This window comes from Corythoichthys intestinalis, chromosome 5 (assembly GCF_030265065.1).
Source record: "Corythoichthys intestinalis isolate RoL2023-P3 chromosome 5, ASM3026506v1, whole genome shotgun sequence".
Taxonomy (NCBI): domain Eukaryota; kingdom Metazoa; phylum Chordata; class Actinopteri; order Syngnathiformes; family Syngnathidae; genus Corythoichthys; species Corythoichthys intestinalis.
In genome coordinates, this window is record NC_080399.1 from 59,150,509 (window position 1) to 59,169,700 (window position 19,192).

Genomic DNA, 19,192 nt, shown 5'->3' on the forward strand with positions numbered 1-19,192 from the left:
TTTGTATAAAATGACAATGATTTATTTTTTTCCCCATTCTCTTTTGTGTTTTTTCATTGCAAGCAAAATAAATGAAGCTATTACTACCAAAGCATTTGTTATTGCAATCATTTTTTGGGAGAAATTGAGTATTATATGACAGAATTGCAGGGGTGCCAGTACTTTTGGCCAGCTGTGGATGTGTCCCAAGTATTTGAAAGGGCATGGAAACATGAATACTTGATGGACGTTCAAAAAAACTATTTTGAGGTATGCAATTTATTTATTGCATCTATGGTGTTTATGGATAACACAAGATGTTCGAAAATCATTTGAAAATTGAGCAATCTATAGCTATTTCAAAGTTACGCCCCATTGACAATGTCACAGTACAGTATTTTTCAAGTGGCCCCGATGCAAAATGGCCAACAAGTGAAAACGCTAGTTCTCTTTGGCTTACAGCGCGTAATAGACATCTAGATATACATATATATGTTGTCTATCATGAATGTGGACTCCGACTCCCAGTCGCTACATTTATAAAGCACAGGAAGTCGAGTGGTCTTTCAGAACAAGAGCACCCCAAACACATTATAGTGATTTTTAATTGTTAATTTGTCAATGTTACGTTCTTAGTTCTTTTTCTACTTGTTCATGGCCATACAGGAGTCAGTCAGAGTAGTTCCTACATGGAAAATAATAACACATTTTTTATGCGGTTGCTTTTTTCAATTGGAACATGAAACCTAAAAATAGATCTTGTATTGAAATAAAAAAGTTCAATTTAGTACAGGAAAAAGTGTTCCAATGTTGGCGCTGTAGAAGCATTTTGACGTGGAATGTTAGTTTTATACTGAAGTTTCCAGACGGAAACAGTAGCGAGTAAATTCGGTTTTACCAGTAGTGAACAAATTCAGTCAGCTCATTTTCTTCACTGAGATTCTTCTGTTGTGACTGTCGGGATTGTCGTTTAGTGACCACATGTAAAATCTTTCTGTTAATTTGGAAGCACGCTGGTTTCGTTTGTTTCTCAAGAAAGCAAAAGTTAGCACGAAAAAACGCGTTATTACTTAAATTCCGCCGCTCTCTTAGAAGCTTGTCGGTGTATGTCTCTTCGGTGACTGTCCATTGCAGTCTGGGCGGTGACAGCAATACAATGATCGAGCGACCAGAAACTGCAGTTCCCAGCATTGCTGTAAGTATTTTTTCCCCCCTCAAAAATATCCGTATGCGTTTAATTGCTGTATAGTTGAGAGATAAAATAGTGCTGTCTTTTTCGCATCTAACTGGTCATTTCATCAAAACTACTTCCCCACGTTAGCACGTATTAGCTTGGTTTTCTGACATTGCTCTCAAGCGGTTTGAGAGTTCGCCCTTTTATGTTCTTGAAACGTTAGTCACACCATCGGACACATTTATTCAGCCTGTTAATGGCTCCTGGAATTTTACTTGTTAAAATGAGTGTTGACGGATTCTCTAAATTGGTGTTAGTTAATTAGTTCATCTTCTAACGCATTACATAGAACAAAAAATAAGTTGTACAGAAACTGGTGAATAAATGGAGGAGATATGGATGGCTAATCTGTGATTAATGCATTAATGTCATTTTAGAGGGGCAGTAAACAGGGCTTCAATCGCAGCTTGATGGAAAGATACTTCTATTAATCCATGTGCGCCTCACACATTAATAGGCTTGCTATGTAGAATGTGGGAATACCCCCCCCCCCCCAAAAAAAAAAAAAAAATCTTATACTTGAGATAATGATGAAAGGAACATTGAATAGGTTTTTCCTGCATCGCCAGGGGCATTCGTGTGATGTCAGATGTGTAATGTAGTGAACCAAGCAGCTACTATCACCAGAATGTAGACTGGGGGAAGGGTTTGCAATGAATAGTATGGGTGAGCTTTCCAGTCTTTATTATGCTACCATCTCCCCTTACATACTCTATCTTTTGGTGTACCACATTTAAAGGCTGAAATCCGAATTTTGCATACTAATACCTTTTACCAAAACATGTTCTTCTGTATGTGGAGTGCAGACATATTTCCATATGTGCGTGGACATTTTAATAAACATCAAAGTGAAACTGTTTTATATCATCTGAGCTGTGTTTGAAAGTGGGTAGAACATCAAAGATGGAACATTATGTAATGCTGTGAACAGAGGCCTGTCCTCCTACTCACATACTGTACACTCACGAATCGGATATAGTGCTACTGGTTAGATCGTTGTAGCTGCGAGGATATTGATTAGATAAATGAACTGTGTCCTGTTTTTTTGACAGCATTCTATCTGTCCATAAAAATGTTATTGGATGTCACTCCATGCTGGTCTCTAATAGAGGTCGGCTTTACTGATGTCATACTTGTTTTAGTGTGAAAATTGTAAAGACAAAAATACAAGCCACTTGTAACCAGTTTAGCCAGCTATCCGTCCACTTTGCAAAGGTGCAGTGATGATTTTGGAGAATCAGATTAATTTTTTAAATTAAACTTATAAATTTAAAATGCATTGTCACAGCCTCAGCTGATACACAACCAATTCATCTGATCATCCTAGTACTATTGGTTTAGAGTTAGTGATTATTCCACATACAGTCCCTGTCCACTGCGTACAGTGGTATGAAAAAGTATCTGAACCTTTTGGATTTTCTCACATTTCTGCATGAACTCACCATCAAATGTGATCTGATCTTTGTCAAAATCACACAGATAAAAAAAAAAAACAGTGTCTGCTTTAACTAAAACCACCCAAACATTTATAGGTTTTCATATTTTAATGAGGATAGTATGCAAACAATGAGAGAAGGGGGGAAAAGAAGTAAGCGAACCATCACAGTTAATATTTTGTGCGCCCCCCCCCCCCCCCCCCCTTTGGCAGCAATAACTTCAACCAGACGCTTCCTGTAGCTGCATGCTTCTCTACAAAACTGCTTTAGTTCAGTCAGATTCCTGGGATGTATGGTCATGCCACAGCATCTCAATGGAGTTCAAGTCTGGATTTTAACTTAGCCTCTCCAGAACTTGTATTTTGTTCTTCTGAAACCATTCTGAAGTTGATTTACTTCTGTGTTAAGGATCATGATCTTGTTGCAGCATCCATCCTCTTTTCAGCTGTCAGACGGGCTCAGGTTTTCCTGCAAAACATGTGATAAACTTTTGAATTCATTCTTCCATTAATCATTGCAAGTTGTCCAGGCCCTGAGGTAGAAAACAGCCCCAAATCATGACGCTCCCTCCACCATGCTTCACGGTAGGGATGAGGCTTTGATGTTGGTGAGCTGTTCCACTGTTCCTCCACACATGACGTTGTGTGTTACTCCCAAACAATTACACGTTGGTTTCATCAGTCCACAAAATATTTTGCCAAAACTTCTGTGGAGTGTCCTAGTGTCTTTTGTGAACATTAAACGAGCAACAAGGTTTTTTATTTATTTTTTTTTTTTTAAAGACAACAGTGGCTTCTTCCATCAAGTCTTCCCATGAACACCAGTCTTGGCCATAGTTTTACATATAGTTGATGTGTGCACAGAGATATTGGACCGTGCCTGTGATTTCTGTAAATCTTTAGCAGACTCTCTCGGGTTCTTTTTGACCTCTCTGAGTATTCTGCGTTTAACTCTTGGCGTCATCTTTAGTGAAGGGCCACTCCTTCGGAAAGCAGCAACAGTGCCAAACTCTCCATTTATAGAAAACTTCCTTGACTGTCGATTGATGAACATTCACACTTTTAGTGATGTTTTTGTATCCTTTCCCAGCTTTATACAAATAAAAAATCCTGGATCGTAGGTCTTCAGACAGCTCTTTTGAACGAGCCATGATAAACATCAGACAATACTTCTCGTCAAGACAATTCTTACCAGGTGTATTATATAGTGGGCAGGGTAGCTTTAAACAAACTCATCAGTGATTGGGCACACACCTGACTTAAATTGTTTGGTAAAACTTGGTTTCAATTGCTGTTTAAGTCTCCTTAGGCAGAGAGTTCACTTATTTTTTCCCCCTTCTCTCATTATTTGCATGCTATCCTCATTAAAATAATGGTGGTTTTAGTTTAAGCAGACACAGTATTTTCATCTGTGTGATTTGATAAAGATCAGATCACATTTGATGGTTATTTTATGCAGAAATTTGAGAAATTCTAAAAGGTTCGGATATTTTTTTAAACCGCTGTATGAAGAGCTAAGATGAGGAAATACCACAACGCATATGTAGCTTTTGACTTTGACTTATAATACAGTGGGAGACTAGGAGAGACCAGTCTGTTTACTGTGTCTAAAAATGTTTGCAGCGTGCAGCAGGAAGCCAAATCAATTAAGACATCGCTTCAAGAATTAGACCCCAATCACATCGATAAGCTGCTTGATTTTTATTTTTATTTTTTTCAGCATAAACGTGACGAATATTTCCAGCAATGGTTTGTGAGTGCTAGGCTCAGAAATGCTTAATAATATACGTGTACATAATTTCTGCATTCAGCAAAGCAGGTGAAAGAAAGCAATTCCTTCCGGCACGGTAAATGGTGAAATTCTATAGCAGCAGACTAAGACAATGTATCCGTATGAACTTTGAACGTCAACAGTGGGGGTGTGACAATATACTGAGATGGTGAAAAATGATGCAATCACACTGTTTAAGGTTAACGCAGTTTTGTAAAAGATTTTGGTTGTTTATAGTCAGCTGTCTCAAAAATCTAGACCAAGTACAAACAACATAGGAAGGATGTAAAAGGCAAGCATACTGATCGAAAGCGAAGACATCAAAGCACAACAAAGCCAATTAAGAAACGGGCGAATACTGGAGGCAGTGTGTGTGACCGAACTGTTAGAAACAGCCTGAAGGAAATAGGATTTACATACAGGAAAGCTAAACGGGATTTACATACAGGAAAGTTAAACGAAAGCCATCATCAAAGTTACAATGGGCTAAAGAAAGGCAATCGTGGACTGTGGATGGCTGGATCAAAGTCGTGTTCTGTGATGAATTACGAATCTGCATTGATCAAGGTGATGGTGCTGGAGCTTTTGTTTGATGCCGTTCCAGTGAGATTTATCAAGACAACTGCCTGAAGAAAACAGGCAAATTTACAAACCCATTGATTATATGGGGTTGCATGTCAGGTAAAGGCACTGGGAGATGACTGTTGTTCCATAAAACACAAGTTCACATTGATATTTTGGTCACTTCTTATCCCATCGATTGATAGGGTGTTTGTGAATGATGAAATAATTTTTCAGGATTACAATGAACCTTGCCATAGAGCAGAAACTAAAAGCATTACTTGAAAAAGAGACACATAAAGACAATGTGATGGCCAAACCCTTAATGACGAAGAGTATTTTTTGTCACTTATTCAGTCCATGCCGCTGAGACTGCGAGTGGTTGTAAAAGCCAGAGATGGTGCTAAAAAGTATTAGTGGTGTGTTAAGTGTTCTTTTGTTGTAATTAGGGCTGCAGCTATCGATTATTTTAGTAGTCGATTAATCGATGAACTAGTTATTCGAATAATCGAGTAATCGGATAAGGAACATTAAAAATTAAAATACCCGAGCTGAGCCTCAAACGTTATAAAAAAAAAAAAAAAAATTAAGAATTTATGTACAACATAAGAACAACTGGCTAATTTACACAGCAAAAGTCTGCTAGCTTAAATGCTATAAAACACTTTATTTATTTTTTTCTCTTAACAAATGGTTTGGACACATATTCCCACAGAAAATGGCTAAATATACCTGTAAACTAAATTACGAATGTATTAGAAAACATTAGCTAAAACAAAAACTTAGCTTATGTTGGTCTTAACATGGACCAGCTGGATTCAGCCATGTGAAATGAGGCAGACAAGAAGGCAGTGTAGCCACCCAAATCAATAAAACTCAATGCAAACACTTTCAAAATAAACCATTACAACCCCACTTTAATTAAACGAATACTCGAGGCACCAAATTTAATTCGAATCTTTTTTTCCTAATCGAATACTCGAGTTAATCGATTAATCGTTGCAGCACTAGTTGTAATTGTTTTTTTCATGATTCCATATTTTTTTCCTCAGAATTTAGTGACCATACCAAAAATTAAATATTCCCGAATACCACATCTTTTCTTCTTGATTTCTTTTAGTGTTTCTAAAAGCCGCAGTGTTGCAATTCAGAATGACTTTAGTTTTTTGTCATGTCTGTGATCTGCTTTTTTCCTACAAAATTAAACAACTGCATGAACATCCTCCGAGACTGGTGTTTCCATCATTTTTGCCAGCACCTGTGTTTACTTGTTCATTTTTAAAATTTGATTGCATGCTATGAAACCTTTACAATCTTAGTGCAGAGCAGCATTTTTCCATTGCCAGTATTTATGGGAGAGCTTGAAAGGTTGCTCAGAGACAGGCAGCCAAGCAATCAATTGTTTCTGCCTCTCGTAGCCTGAAGGACAGTTTTGGCAGGCTAGCATGGCGGGTGCAGCAGGGGGTTATTTTGGGAGAACGAAGCCAGACCGGGAGTAACATGGAAGAGAAGTGGAGGTCGACGATACCTCACTGATTGGATGGATAGCTGTTGATGTCGGTTCTTTTTTACAGCTTCTGTATGAACCTATCTGTCAGTATTTCCCTCTCTCCAGTGTGTCAGCCCCTTTAATATTCTCTCAGGAATGGCTTCAAAACTCCCTCTTCTGTGCAATGCCAGATGTGCTTCAAAGCGGCACTATTTCTATTAGGGGTGGGAACCTCTGGGTACCTCACGGTACGACACGATTTGCAATGCAAGGCTCACTATAATGATTATTTCACGATACGGCGATAAAACAATTATCAATACATAGGTCAGGAAATCATTCTACAATATACAGTGCTATGAAAAAGTATATGAACCTTTTAGAATTTCTCATATTTCTGCATAAAATCACCATCAAATGTGACCTGATCTTTGTCAAAATCGCAGATGAAAAAAACAGTTTGTGTGCTTTAAAACCACCCAAACTTTTATAGGATTTCATATTTTAATGAGGATTGCATGCAAACAATGACAGAAGGAGGAAAAATGAGTAAGTGAACCCTCTGCCTAAGGAGACAAAGAACAAATTGAAACCAATTGTTACCAAACATTTTAAGTCAGGTGTGTGCCCAATCACTGATGAGTGGTTTAAAGCTGCCCTACCCACTATAAAACGCACACCGGGTAAGAGGTGTCTTGTTGAGAAGCATTGTCTGATGTGCATCATGGCTCGGTCAAAAGAGCCGTCTGAAGACCTACGATCAAGGATTGTTGATTTGTATAAAGCTGGGAAAGGAAAGAACAACATCTCTAAAAGTCTGGATGTCCATCAGTCACCAGTCAGAGTTGTCTACAAATGGAGTGAGTTTGGCACTGTTGCTTCTCTCCCAATGTGTGGCCGTCCACCAAAGATGATGCCAAGAGTTCAACGCAGAATACTCAGAGAGGTAAAAAAAAGTACCCTGGGGTGTCTGCTAAAGACTTACAGAAATTATTGGCACAGTCCATAATCTCTGTGGACACATCAACTATATGTAAAACTGTGGCCAAAAATGGTGTTCATGGGAGGACTCAACAGAGGAAGCCACTGCGGTCTAAAAAAAACATTGTTGCTCGTTTAGTGTTCTCAAAAAGGCACTAGGCCACTCCACAGTTTTGGCAAAATATTTTGTGGACTAATGAAACCAAAGTTGAATTGTTTGGGAGTAAGACAACATGTGTGGAGGCAAAATGGAACAGATAACCAACCTCCACACTTCATCCCCACCGTGAAGCATGGTGGAGGAAGCATCATGATTTGGGGCTGTTTTGCTTCCTCAGGGCCTGGACGCCTTGCAATCATTAATGGAAGAATGAATTCAAAAGTTTATCAGGATGTTTTGCAGAAATACCTAAAGTCATCTGTCAGACAGTTGAAGCTAAAAAGAGGATGGATGCTGCAATAAGACAGTGATCCAAAACACAGAAGTAAATCAACTTCAGAATGGTTTCAGAAGAACAAAATACACATTCCGGAGTGGCCAAGTCAAAGTCCAGACTTGAACCCCATTTAGATGCTGTGGCATGACCTAAAGACAGCGATTCATGCCAGACATCCCAGGAATCTGACTGAGCTACAGCAGTTTTGTCGAGAAGAATGGGCCAAGATTAGTCCTGATCGGTGTGCCAGACTGAGCTACAGCTGCAGGAAGCGGCTAGTTGAAGTCATTGCTGCCAAAGGGGGGGCAACAAAATATTAACTGTGACTGTTCACTTATTTTTCCCTCTTCTGTCATTGTTTGCATACTATAGTCATTAAAATATGAAAACCTATAAATGTTTGGGTGGTTTTAAAGCAGACGCTGTTGTTTCATCTGTGTGGTTTTGACAAAGATCAGATCACTTTCGATGGTGATGTTATGCAGAAATGTGAGAAATTCCACAGTTTCAATTAGGGCTGTCCCAAACGACTAATTTCCTCCCGATTAGTCAGCCAACTATTTTTACGATTAGTCGACTAATAATTTTTTTTTTTTTTTTTTTTTTTACTAATTTAATAGTGAAATTTTTGTTAAAGCTTATTAATTCACAAAAAAACATTTAGGAACACCTACATTCTTTATTAACGTATAAATAACATAAATATCAGTAATAAATGTGCGTTAATTGCGTCAAATATTTTAACGTGATTAATTTAAAAAATTAATTACCGCCCGTTAACGCGATAATTTTGCCAGCCCTAGTATATACACAATAACATTAGTGTATTCATGGATTACAGTAAGCAGGCCAGTGCTGTGTTTCCATATATATTTTTATTATATTATGTATATACAGGATATATATATTTCCCCCCCAAGTGGGACCTTCCATGATCCTAATGCATGTAATAATAATAAAATATTATATAATTACTTATAAAAAAAATTTTATTAAATAAAATGGTATGTCCCCAAGTGACTCAAAATGAACATGAGGTGACATATAAATGTCCCCAAAACTGGAAAGACTGGCTGTGATTAGACATGTGCCGGTTACCGGTTTCACGGTTTACCGTGGTGTGAAAACGTCGCGGTTTCAAAACCACTAAAATTTTCCGTCATACCTTAGTACGGTATTCGCTATTTTTCATGTGCCAAAATGCAGCCGAAGTGGCTTGGTGCTGCAGCGCTCACCCTTCCCGTTTGTTGCCGTGAGTGTCAGTGACGCTATTCAACAGCCAGCAAACCCAAAAACACACCCTCCAAACACAAGGCGTACTTTTCTTCAATTTATTGAGCTCTCAAATCGTGGTGAAATATACAAATGAATACATTTAAAACGTTATACAATTGTATTTTTCCACATGTGAGTAGGTTCAACAGGATAGCAGTAGCACCATGAAAAAGGTCGCCAAAAACAAAACATACATTTTCCTTTCAAATTCAATATACAAACTAACTAAAACTTACAAAGACGAATGTTAGCCTAGGCTAAGCTGGGAGAGCAGCTTGGTCGACGTTTTATGTCTCACAGCCGCTGAGTGAGAAACAAGCTTGAATGAAGGGGGGAGGGAAAAAAAGGATCGCGTCAAAGATCGCTAATTGCGAAAGGATGTCTCACTCCTCACTTTTTGTTTTAGATGAAACCTTGAAACCTCAACAATATTTACATTTTAACTAACTTATAAAACTAACTTATACATTTTTAACTAACTTATTAACTTATGAATTCTTTGTTCTTTTAAACACAAAGGCATGACATCATGTAGAAGAGAGTTGACACAGTGGCTGAAAATGGCGAAACCAGCTTCTCCCCCTCAAAATATTTTTAATCAAATATTTGTTATTCTTTGTTAATTTATTTATTTTCACATTATTTTCACATTATATTCATGTTCCAATTTGCAAATATGTTCTGAAAAAAAAACCTGTTCAATGGAATTTTTTTTTTTTTTTTTTTTTTTTTTTTTTTTTTAAAACCCATACATCTAAAAATTTTGGAGCTATAATTGCAATATCGTGATACCGTGAAACCGCTGTATTTTTGCTCACGGTTATCGTACCGTCAAAATCTCATACCGGCACATGCCTAGCTGTGATTGCTCTATTTCAGTGCCATTAATAGCGCGAGATGTCCAATCTCTCTGACCCTCCCAGGCAAAATGGATTGGACGTCTATTACCATCAATGGCAGCTAATAATCTAACATAGACACTATTCTAGTGGTGGTTTTGATAAAAACCTGTTGTCTCCATTTTTTTTTCTTTTCGAACAGTGAATATCAGTACTTTGTATTCCAAAAGGTTATTGTGATACATCACCATTTTGACATAATGTCACACCCCTAATTTCTGGATAGGACAGTTTTCAAACCAGAATATTTTGTTTTGAATAAATGTTCTTGTATCAGTAATAAATTATTCATGCTTTGAAGGAGCAATGTTTATTTACGTGACTTATGATTACGCATTGTTGCTTACATTAAATCAATGTGTTTGTGTCTTCTTTGTAGCAGCGGAACCTGGAGGGCTATGTGGGATTTGCTAATCTTCCCAACCAGGTGTATCGGAAGTCTGTTAAAAGAGGCTTTGAGTTTACATTAATGGTAGTTGGTAAGTAAGAAATATTCTACATCTGTGTTTGCTTTTCTCGATATGTTTTATTGTTTTTGTTGGTGGGTCACCAGCACAAATTCAAACAATTCAAAGTATGTAAGGTATCGAGCACACTCATCTGCTCAAGACGAGGAGCTGAAAGTATGTATATAAAAAAAAAACAAAGGTCCTTCATAGTTTCTGGCACTGTACTTTACTGTAAATCATCCACATGTCGTAATTTGTGAAAATATTACTTGTCTGAGCCGGTGAGTGAACTGTTTTCCTTAGTTTTGCAGACTTCTTAGTTCTAACACACAGTGACACGTGATAGCTTTTGAATTGACTGATTTGGGTGATGAGTAGCAGGATGTCCATGCAATAAATTAAGGAAGAAAATTAGGTTTTGGAGATGCACTAATACACACACGAATAGGGATGGGAATTGATACGATTTTTAAGATTCTGATTCCGTTATCGATACTGGCTAATAATTCGATTCTTTATCGATTCTAATTTGGACTAATGGACTGTATGAGGTTCTGGGTTCAATATGATGTATGGTTCATTCGCCTCGGGGTGTCGGTTAGAACACAAGGAGCGGAGAGTGGAGTTGGTCTTTGGAACTTTTAATCCAACTTGGCAACAGGCACAACTATATACAGGCAATGGCACTTGATATGAGAATCACTCAATGAACAGATGAGAGCATGTGTAACAGGGGTATATCAAACTTGCAAATATTGTATGTTTTGTATTTTATAATTACACAAAATTGTTATCTTATTTTCTATTTTATTTTCGTCAATACTCCTTCAAAGTTGGAACCTTTTGATTGTATGTTGTTTGTTTCCCCTATGTCGGGTATTACCGTGACACCTGCTGCTTTAAGTTGAGTGCACTTTATTAGTTCTCCCCTTTTCTGTGTGGATGTCGAAGGGGAGGTAGGTGCTATTTAGCTGCAGAGAGTTTTGTAGGAAAATGTAACTTCCAGGCATGCACTCATGTATAAAAATTGCATTGCATCTCTTTTTGTATTTATTTTGAATAGGGGCACATTGTTAAAGCCGTGTTTAACGGGAGGATTGACTTTTTCTGACTGTTATCAGGTATGTCGCGGCCCTTTTCTGTGTGGATGTCGAAGGGGAGGGGCACATTGTTAAAGCCGTGTTTAACGGGAGGATTGACTTTTTCTGACTGTTATCAGATAAAAAGCAAGTCACACCGCCCTTTTGACTCCCGTCGTCATTCCAAACTACACATACAACGCAGAGTCGAAACCCACCGGTCACACTTGGTGCCGTGACCCGGATTCATCTTCGACGAGCGCCTGCCTAGTCGCCGGGGTGCAACTCGTCAAGTGGCTCCTGCCTGCTCCTCCCCCTCCCCTCGCCGCTGCTCGGAGGACAGCGGCGCACTTCCGTGTGCACAAAGTGAGAGCAAGCGAGAAGTCTCGCAGTGCATGCGTGAATTTGAACCGTTAACAAAACGAAGACGAAAACTATTTATAACGGTGAAAAAAAAGACGTTCTAAGTGAAAGCATTTTGAGGGTTTTAATAGTCAAGCAAATAGAAAAGTACAGTTTTACTGTTTATATTCTTGACCATTATTTCTTTTTTTTGTGTCACTCAAAGTGAATGTTATTAGTGAATGTACGTCTTGAGTGAGTTTATTCATTATTATTTACCACTGTGTTAATTTTGATATTGTTCCAAGTTGGGTGCATTACACTTTAGTGTTAGCCTTTTTATGATATCTGGAGCAATTTAGTGTATGTTATTGAGTGTCACAAAATGACGGAGCAAGGATATGTTTCATTTGGGAGAGGTAGAGGTGGATTACCTCCTCCTAGAGAACTGAGTCACTCAATCAACCAATCAGTTAGTAGCCCACCACTGATTCCTACAGCTAGCTCAACGCCAATATCCCAATCAGAACCAAAGCCCACACAAATGATATCTGTTGAAACTTTTGGTGATATGATGACAAATTTTGCCAAACAAATTGGAGAGAGCATCTCCATCAACCTAGGCACAATACACCAGCCCAGCGCATTCCAGCCTCAGTTCCCCATCACGGGTCAGTCAAGCAGCCATTCCGAGGTGCCACCAGTTAAAGTTGTTGTGCAGTCTGACGCCAAGGCGCCCCCTTATTTCAGGGGTGACCATGCTGATACTTTTTCTGTACATGAGTGGATTGACATGATGAAGTGTTACTTGAATAGAGTTAAATGTGACACTCATGATGAAATGTATGAGCTTATCGTGTCAAGGCTAACAGGAAAAGCTAGGGACGTTGTGAAAGTGTCACTGCGCAGCCGCACCTGCCTCAGTGCAACTGACCTCCCCTCAGCCGTATTTGACATATTGAAGGTTAATTTTAGTGAACTGTCGTACTCCAATTTGCCCATGAAAGATTTCTACAGTACAGTTCCCCATTTGGGTGAGAATGCCATGGATTACTGGATTCGTCTTAACAAATCAATTGACGCAGCTGATGAGTGTCTGCAGAGGCGAGGAAAGTCTGTTGAGGATCCCAGTGCTGAAGTGGTCTTGATGTTTATCAATCACTGCCCTGACCCTCGTCTTGCTATGTCATTCCAAGTAAAGGGAGCTGAGCAGTGGACCGCAGCTGAGGTTCAAGAGCGTCTGGATGCCCACATGAGAACTGTTAGAAAGACCACAAGTCAGCCACAACAACTGAGGTCGTTCTCTGCGTATGATCAGACCTTGGTGACTAATCCTCCAATGCCACCTGCCATCACTGCAGAATGCCAGCAGGCCCCGCCTGCTCTTGCTGTACCTTTCACAGCAATGTTCGACAAGGTTCTGTCTTTGTGCAATGCTTCCCTGGCCAACAATCAAAAACAAAGTGGCACACGGTCCGGAAATCGTTATACTGGTCGACCCCGAAGTCAGCTGAATTCTGTGCCATCCCCATGTAGAGTATGTGGCTCCAGTGAACACTCTACAAATGCACACTGTAGGCTTTACAGACTTTGCCACAGCTGTTATGAGCATGGCCACGTCAGGAACGAGTGCCCGCATGGCTCTAGCCACAAAGCCACGACACCATCTGCCCGCCCCGATGCTGATTTAAACTAGCCCGCCTATGTGGAGAGAGGGGTAGCATAGGTGTTGCTAGTGAGACCCTCAGTGAAAATAAAGACATACAGTTGACCTATGTGAACTGCTGCAGTAAGTTTCCTGATGATGATACAGTGATTGTTGTTGGTTCACATAGGGTTCAAGGGGCTAGTGATTTGTTTTATGCTTCAGTCTCTGTTGGGGGTAAATGTGCTTTAAGGGGAATGCTTGATTCAGGTAGCATGTCTTGCACACTCAATACGGAGGCTGAATCCAAGCTTAGGGCTTCTGGTGCTCTTTCTACTCCTCAACCAGTGCCTGAAAAGGTGGTACTAGTTGGTTGCGGTGGTCTCATGACTCAACCAGAGTGTATCTACGATCTGGATCTCGAGATTTATGGGTCCAAATTTGTTGTGCCGGCTTTCCTAATTCCTGGGCAAAGAGATGAACTGATCATTGGAAGCAATGTCATTAGACCAATTATCCAAAGACTGAAGTCTGAAAAGGAGTATTGGAAGGTCATCTCCTCTAACACCTCAGATCCCAATTGTGAGCAGTTTCTTGAGTTGCTCAGCTGTATAACTCGTTGGTCTGGTCCTGCAGTGCCTGAAAAAGTGGGCACTGTAAAACTAAGAACAGCTGTCACTCTTGCACCACAGGGGGAGTATTTAGTGTGGGGGAAGTTACCTAGCAATGCCCCTGTGTCACCAGGGAGCACTGTCATTGTGGAGCCCACTTCTTCACGTTCAGCTCCAAAAGACATTATAGTTGGGCGGGTTGTAGCTCCTATGTGGGGAGATCGTTGGGTCCCAATGAAAATTCTGAACCCTACAAAGAGTCCTGTGACACTGCGCCGCAACGCTAAGGTAGCTGATGTGTTCCCCTGTGCCGCTATAGAAGATCTCTCGCTCTCGCAGAATGTGTGCATTCCACAGACCAGCCAGCAAAGCACCATAGTCCCTGGTGCAAATGCCAAATCTACCCCCTTTCAACGGCTCAAAAACTGTGGACTAACAGATGTTGATTTGGAGGGTTGCGAAGTGTCAGAGGAGTGGAAAGAGCGGCTGGCTGAACTTGTGCTCACATACCGAGACGTTTTTTCCAAAGACAAGTTGGACTGTGGGGAAGCTAAGGGTTTTGTCCATCGTATTCATCTCACTGATGACCGCCCTTTCAGGCTACCCTATCGTCGTGTCCCTCCAGCACATTACCATAAACTCAGAGAGGTACTATCCGAAATGGAGTATAAAGGCATTATCAGCAAGTCAATCAGTGAATATGCGTCCCCGTTGGTCCTTGTTTGGAAGAAGTCGGGAGAATTGAGAATCTGCACTGACTTCCGGTGGCTTAACGCCAAGACCATGAAAGACGCTCACCCACTTCCTCACCAAGCTGACTGCCTTGCTGCCCTTGGTGGAAATGCCTTTTTCAGCACCATGGACCTCACATCAGGGTTTTACAACATCCCCCTCCATGAGTCTGATAGACGGTACACCGCCTTCACCACACCGATGGGCCTCTATGAGTACAACAGACTTCCTCAAGGCCTTTGCAACAGCCCTGCATCCTTTATGCGGATGATGATCAGCATCTTTGGTGACTTGAACTTCTCCAGCCTCCTCTGTTACCTAGATGATTTACTCATCTTTGCTCCATCTGAAGAGGAAGCCTTGAAGCGTCTAGAAACTGTCTTCTTGCGTCTCAGAGCCAATAACCTGAAGTTGGCGCAGAAGAAGTGCTATTTGTTGCGCAAGTCTGTCAGGTTTCTTGGTCATGTGGTGGACAGTCATGGTGTCTCAGTTGATCAGGACAAGGTGAAGGTCATCTCTGCTTTCAGGAAGGAAGATCTCATGAAAGAAGACTGCTGCACCCCATCCCAGCAAAAGGTCAAGTCTTTCCTAGGAATGGTGTTGTACTATCAACATTTCATTCCTGGTTGTTCGTCCATCGCAAAACCACTATACAGCTTGACTGCTGGGCAGAAGAGGAGCGCCAAGGGTTCTTTTGGGCGGAGAAGAGCTGGCACCTTCAGGGAGCTTACCCCTCAAGATTGGACTCCTGCCTGCGAGAAAGCATTCGAGGGTCTAAAACATGCACTTCTCAATAGTGTGGTGCTAGCACACCCGGACTTTGATAGACCTTTCATCCTCTGCACGGATGCGTCTCTTGATGGTCTAGGTGCAGTCCTATCCCAAATACCTGCTGGCGAGGATAAAGCAAGACCGATTGCCTTCGCAAGTAAAACTCTCAGTCGCAGTCAAGCCAAGTATCCTGCCCATAGACTGGAATTTTTAGCTCTGAAATGGGCAGTTTGCGAAAAATTCAGCCACTGGCTCAAGGGTCACCAGTTCACTGTCTGGTCGGACAACAATCCGCTTACTCACATCTTGACCAAGCCCAAACTTGATGCCTGCGAGCAGCGTTGGGTGTCCAAGTTGGCTCCATATTCTTTTGACATCAAACACATTCCTGGCCGGCAGAATGTGGTAGCGGATGCTCTCAGTCGGGGCCCGTTTGTCACGCCTTTGCGGGACAGGCTTATGTGTGAGCCTTACTCTCGGTTACTGGGCCAGGTCAGTGATATCAGTGATGGACATGTGCAAGATGTTTTCCACCTGACCTGCCAACCTCAATCTATGGAGCATTCCACTCCTATTGAAGGGTCAATGTCCCAAGATGATGTCTCTTCCCTCATATCTTCTTTGGATGAGTGGGACAACGCGTCTATGCAACGTGCAACCTCGCTTGCTAGCCACTTAACAAGCTTGGATCCTCCTGGTCAGGATGCTTTGCCTTCCTTCTCACTTGCTGACCTGCAGACACATCAACAGCAGGATCCATTCATCTCACGAGTAGCATACTACATTGACAGGAAACGCAGGCCTTCCAGGCGCGAACGCTGTCATGAAAACCAACAAACTCTGCGAGTCCTGAAACACTGGGAAAAACTCACACTTCTCGATGGCATCCTCTATAGAGTCACTAAGGACCCCTTAACCAAGTACAAGAGGTTCCAGTTTGTTGTACCAGAATCCCTGAAGGCAGAAGCATTAACTGGTGTTCATGACCATGCAGGCCATCAAGGTCAACCCCGCACCCTCGCCCTGGCACGTCAGCGCTTCTTCTGGTATAACATGGAGAAAGATGTCCGTAATCACGTCAGACACTGCCACAGGTGTGTGCTCAGTAAGACGCCCGAACCATCAGCAAGGGCACCACTTGAAAGTATTAAAACCACTGCCCCTTTGGAGCTTGTTTGTATTGATTTTTGGTCAGCTGAAGACAGTCGCAACAAATCTGTGGACGTTCTTGTGGTCACTGACCACTTTACAAAACTAGCTCAGGCCTTTCCTTGCCAAGACCAGACTGCTAAAAGAGTTGCCAAGAGGTTGTGGGAAAACTTCTTCTGTATTTATGGGTTTCCCCAGCGTCTCCACTCCGACCAGGGTGCAAACTTTGAAAGCGAATTGATTGCCGAGCTTCTCGAGTTGTCTGGAGTTGAGAAGTCACACACCTCGCCTTACCATCCAATGGGCAATGGTGGCACCGAGAGGTTTAACCGCACTCTGGGCAATATGTTGAGATCTTTGCCTCCTCGATCCAAGCAGAATTGGCCACAAATGATCCAGACTATGACTTTTGTGTACAATTGCACTGTACATGAAACCACTGGGTTTGCACCCTTTTATTTGATGTTTGGAAGAACCCCAAGGCTGCCTGTTGATCTTCTCTTCAGGAGTGTGCTGCGTGATGCTACAATTTGCAACTATGATGCCTATGTCAAGTCCCTGCTACAGGACCTGCAGACTGCCATGGAACTGGCTCAGAAGAACTGCTCGGCTGAGCAGAGACATCAGCGCTCCCAGTACAACAAACAGGTCAAAGGTCAACCTCTTTCGCTTGGTGACCAGGTGCTGCTTGCTAACAAAGGTGTCAAGGGAAAACGGAAGCTTTCGGACAAGTGGCTGCCTGTAGTATACACCGTGGTCGCGTCAAAGCCTGCTCTGCACATCTACAGGATCAGGGATCCGGAAGGAAATGAGCGAGTTGTTCACCGTAACCTCCTGCTCCAAGTCAATTTCCTGCCGATCGTAGATGTTTTGGAGGAAGAATATGTCACGCCTGCATCCAATAGGAGCCAAGCCCCTCCTGCATCTACCAGCTGTGAGTCCGAGTCTTCTGAGGTGGATACAGCTGCTGCTACAGTTGGGCCGTCCCTTGGTGGATCCCTCGAAAGCGTCAGTGACTGGGGTGATGATCGCACCACCTCCTGGGTCCGTGAGCAGTCTTCTGCTGATGAAACTCTTGGCCCTCATCCTTTGATGCCCCCTATTGTAGCTCCCTCTTCTGACAATGGCCCTGCAGTTACCGTAGGTCCTCCTGCAGCTGTCCCAGGTCCCATGCCCCAATCGATTCCAGTCATTCTGCCTCGTGCTGATAACCAACACATTTCACGTTTTGGTAGAGTCATTAGACCAGTTTGTCGTTTAATTGAGTCTATGGCTCAAGTTGATGTTAGACCTCGTTCTCGTGTTATCCACATTTGAAGCATACAGCTTTTGCCACTGTCCCTGACAATATACTTTCTGTTCCTACTCCCCAGTTATTGTATATGCTGTAGGTGGGTTGGATTTATTTCTACATCCCAGTTGTTTGGCCTATTAATGTGAGGTGTACAAGGCACCTCGACTTGTCTATGGAGTGCTGAGGGTTTTTGCTAGGCGCAAAGCATGTCTCTCATCCTCTTATCCTTTGATTAGGACACTTGTCTGCTGGAATGGAGTTGATTTTGTTCTACTTCCATATAGGCCTGAGTGTATTCCTGCAGTATGTGAATTGGTTTGTGAACCTGTATTTTGTGTTATTCTGGGGGGGTGAATGTAACAGGGGTATATCAAACTTGCAAATATTGTATGTTTTGTATTTTATAATTACACAAAATTGTTATCTTATTTTCTATTTTATTTTCGTCAATACTCCTTCAAAGTTGGAACCTTTTGATTGTATGTTGTTTGTTTCCCCTATGTCGGGTATTACCGTGACACCTGCTGCTTTAAGTTGAGTGCACTTTATTAGTTCTCCCCTTTTCTGTGTGGATGTCGAAGGGGAGGTAGGTGCTATTTAGCTGCAGAGAGTTTTGTAGGAAAATGTAACTTCCAGGCATGCACTCATGTATAAAAATTGCATTGCATCTCTTTTTGTATTTATTTTGAATAGGGGCACATTGTTAAAGCCGTGTTTAACGGGAGGATTGACTTTTTCTGACTGTTATCAGGTATGTCGCGGCCCTTTTCTGTGTGGATGTCGAAGGGGAGGGGCACATTGTTAAAGCCGTGTTTAACGGGAGGATTGACTTTTTCTGACTGTTATCAGATAAAAAGCAAGTCACACCGCCCTTTTGACTCCCGTCGTCATTCCAAACTACACATACAACGCAGAGTCGAAACCCACCGGTCACACATGCGTGGAAAGATGTTGATGTATTTGTATGTGTGTGGAAGAAGACTGGAATGTGTGGTTCTGAAAGGAAATAAAAATTACGTCATATAAGTGCTGATGCAATGAACAATGAAAATTGGCTGT

The 19,192-nt window shown here is 41.5% G+C and overlaps 1 protein-coding gene across 1 annotated transcript in view; it reads left to right on the top strand.

Moving 5' to 3' along the window:
- The first annotated feature begins 871 nt into the window (after nt 1-871).
- LOC130915904 (septin-7-like) overlaps nt 872-19,192 on the top strand; it is an 81,094-nt gene continuing 62,773 nt past the window's right edge. Inside the window, exons 1-2 of the mRNA XM_057836114.1 lie at nt 872-1,174; nt 10,441-10,540. Coding sequence (XP_057692097.1) covers nt 1,136-1,174; nt 10,441-10,540 — 139 coding nt within the window. The 5' untranslated portion in view covers nt 872-1,135. The remainder of the gene's footprint in view (nt 1,175-10,440; nt 10,541-19,192) is intronic.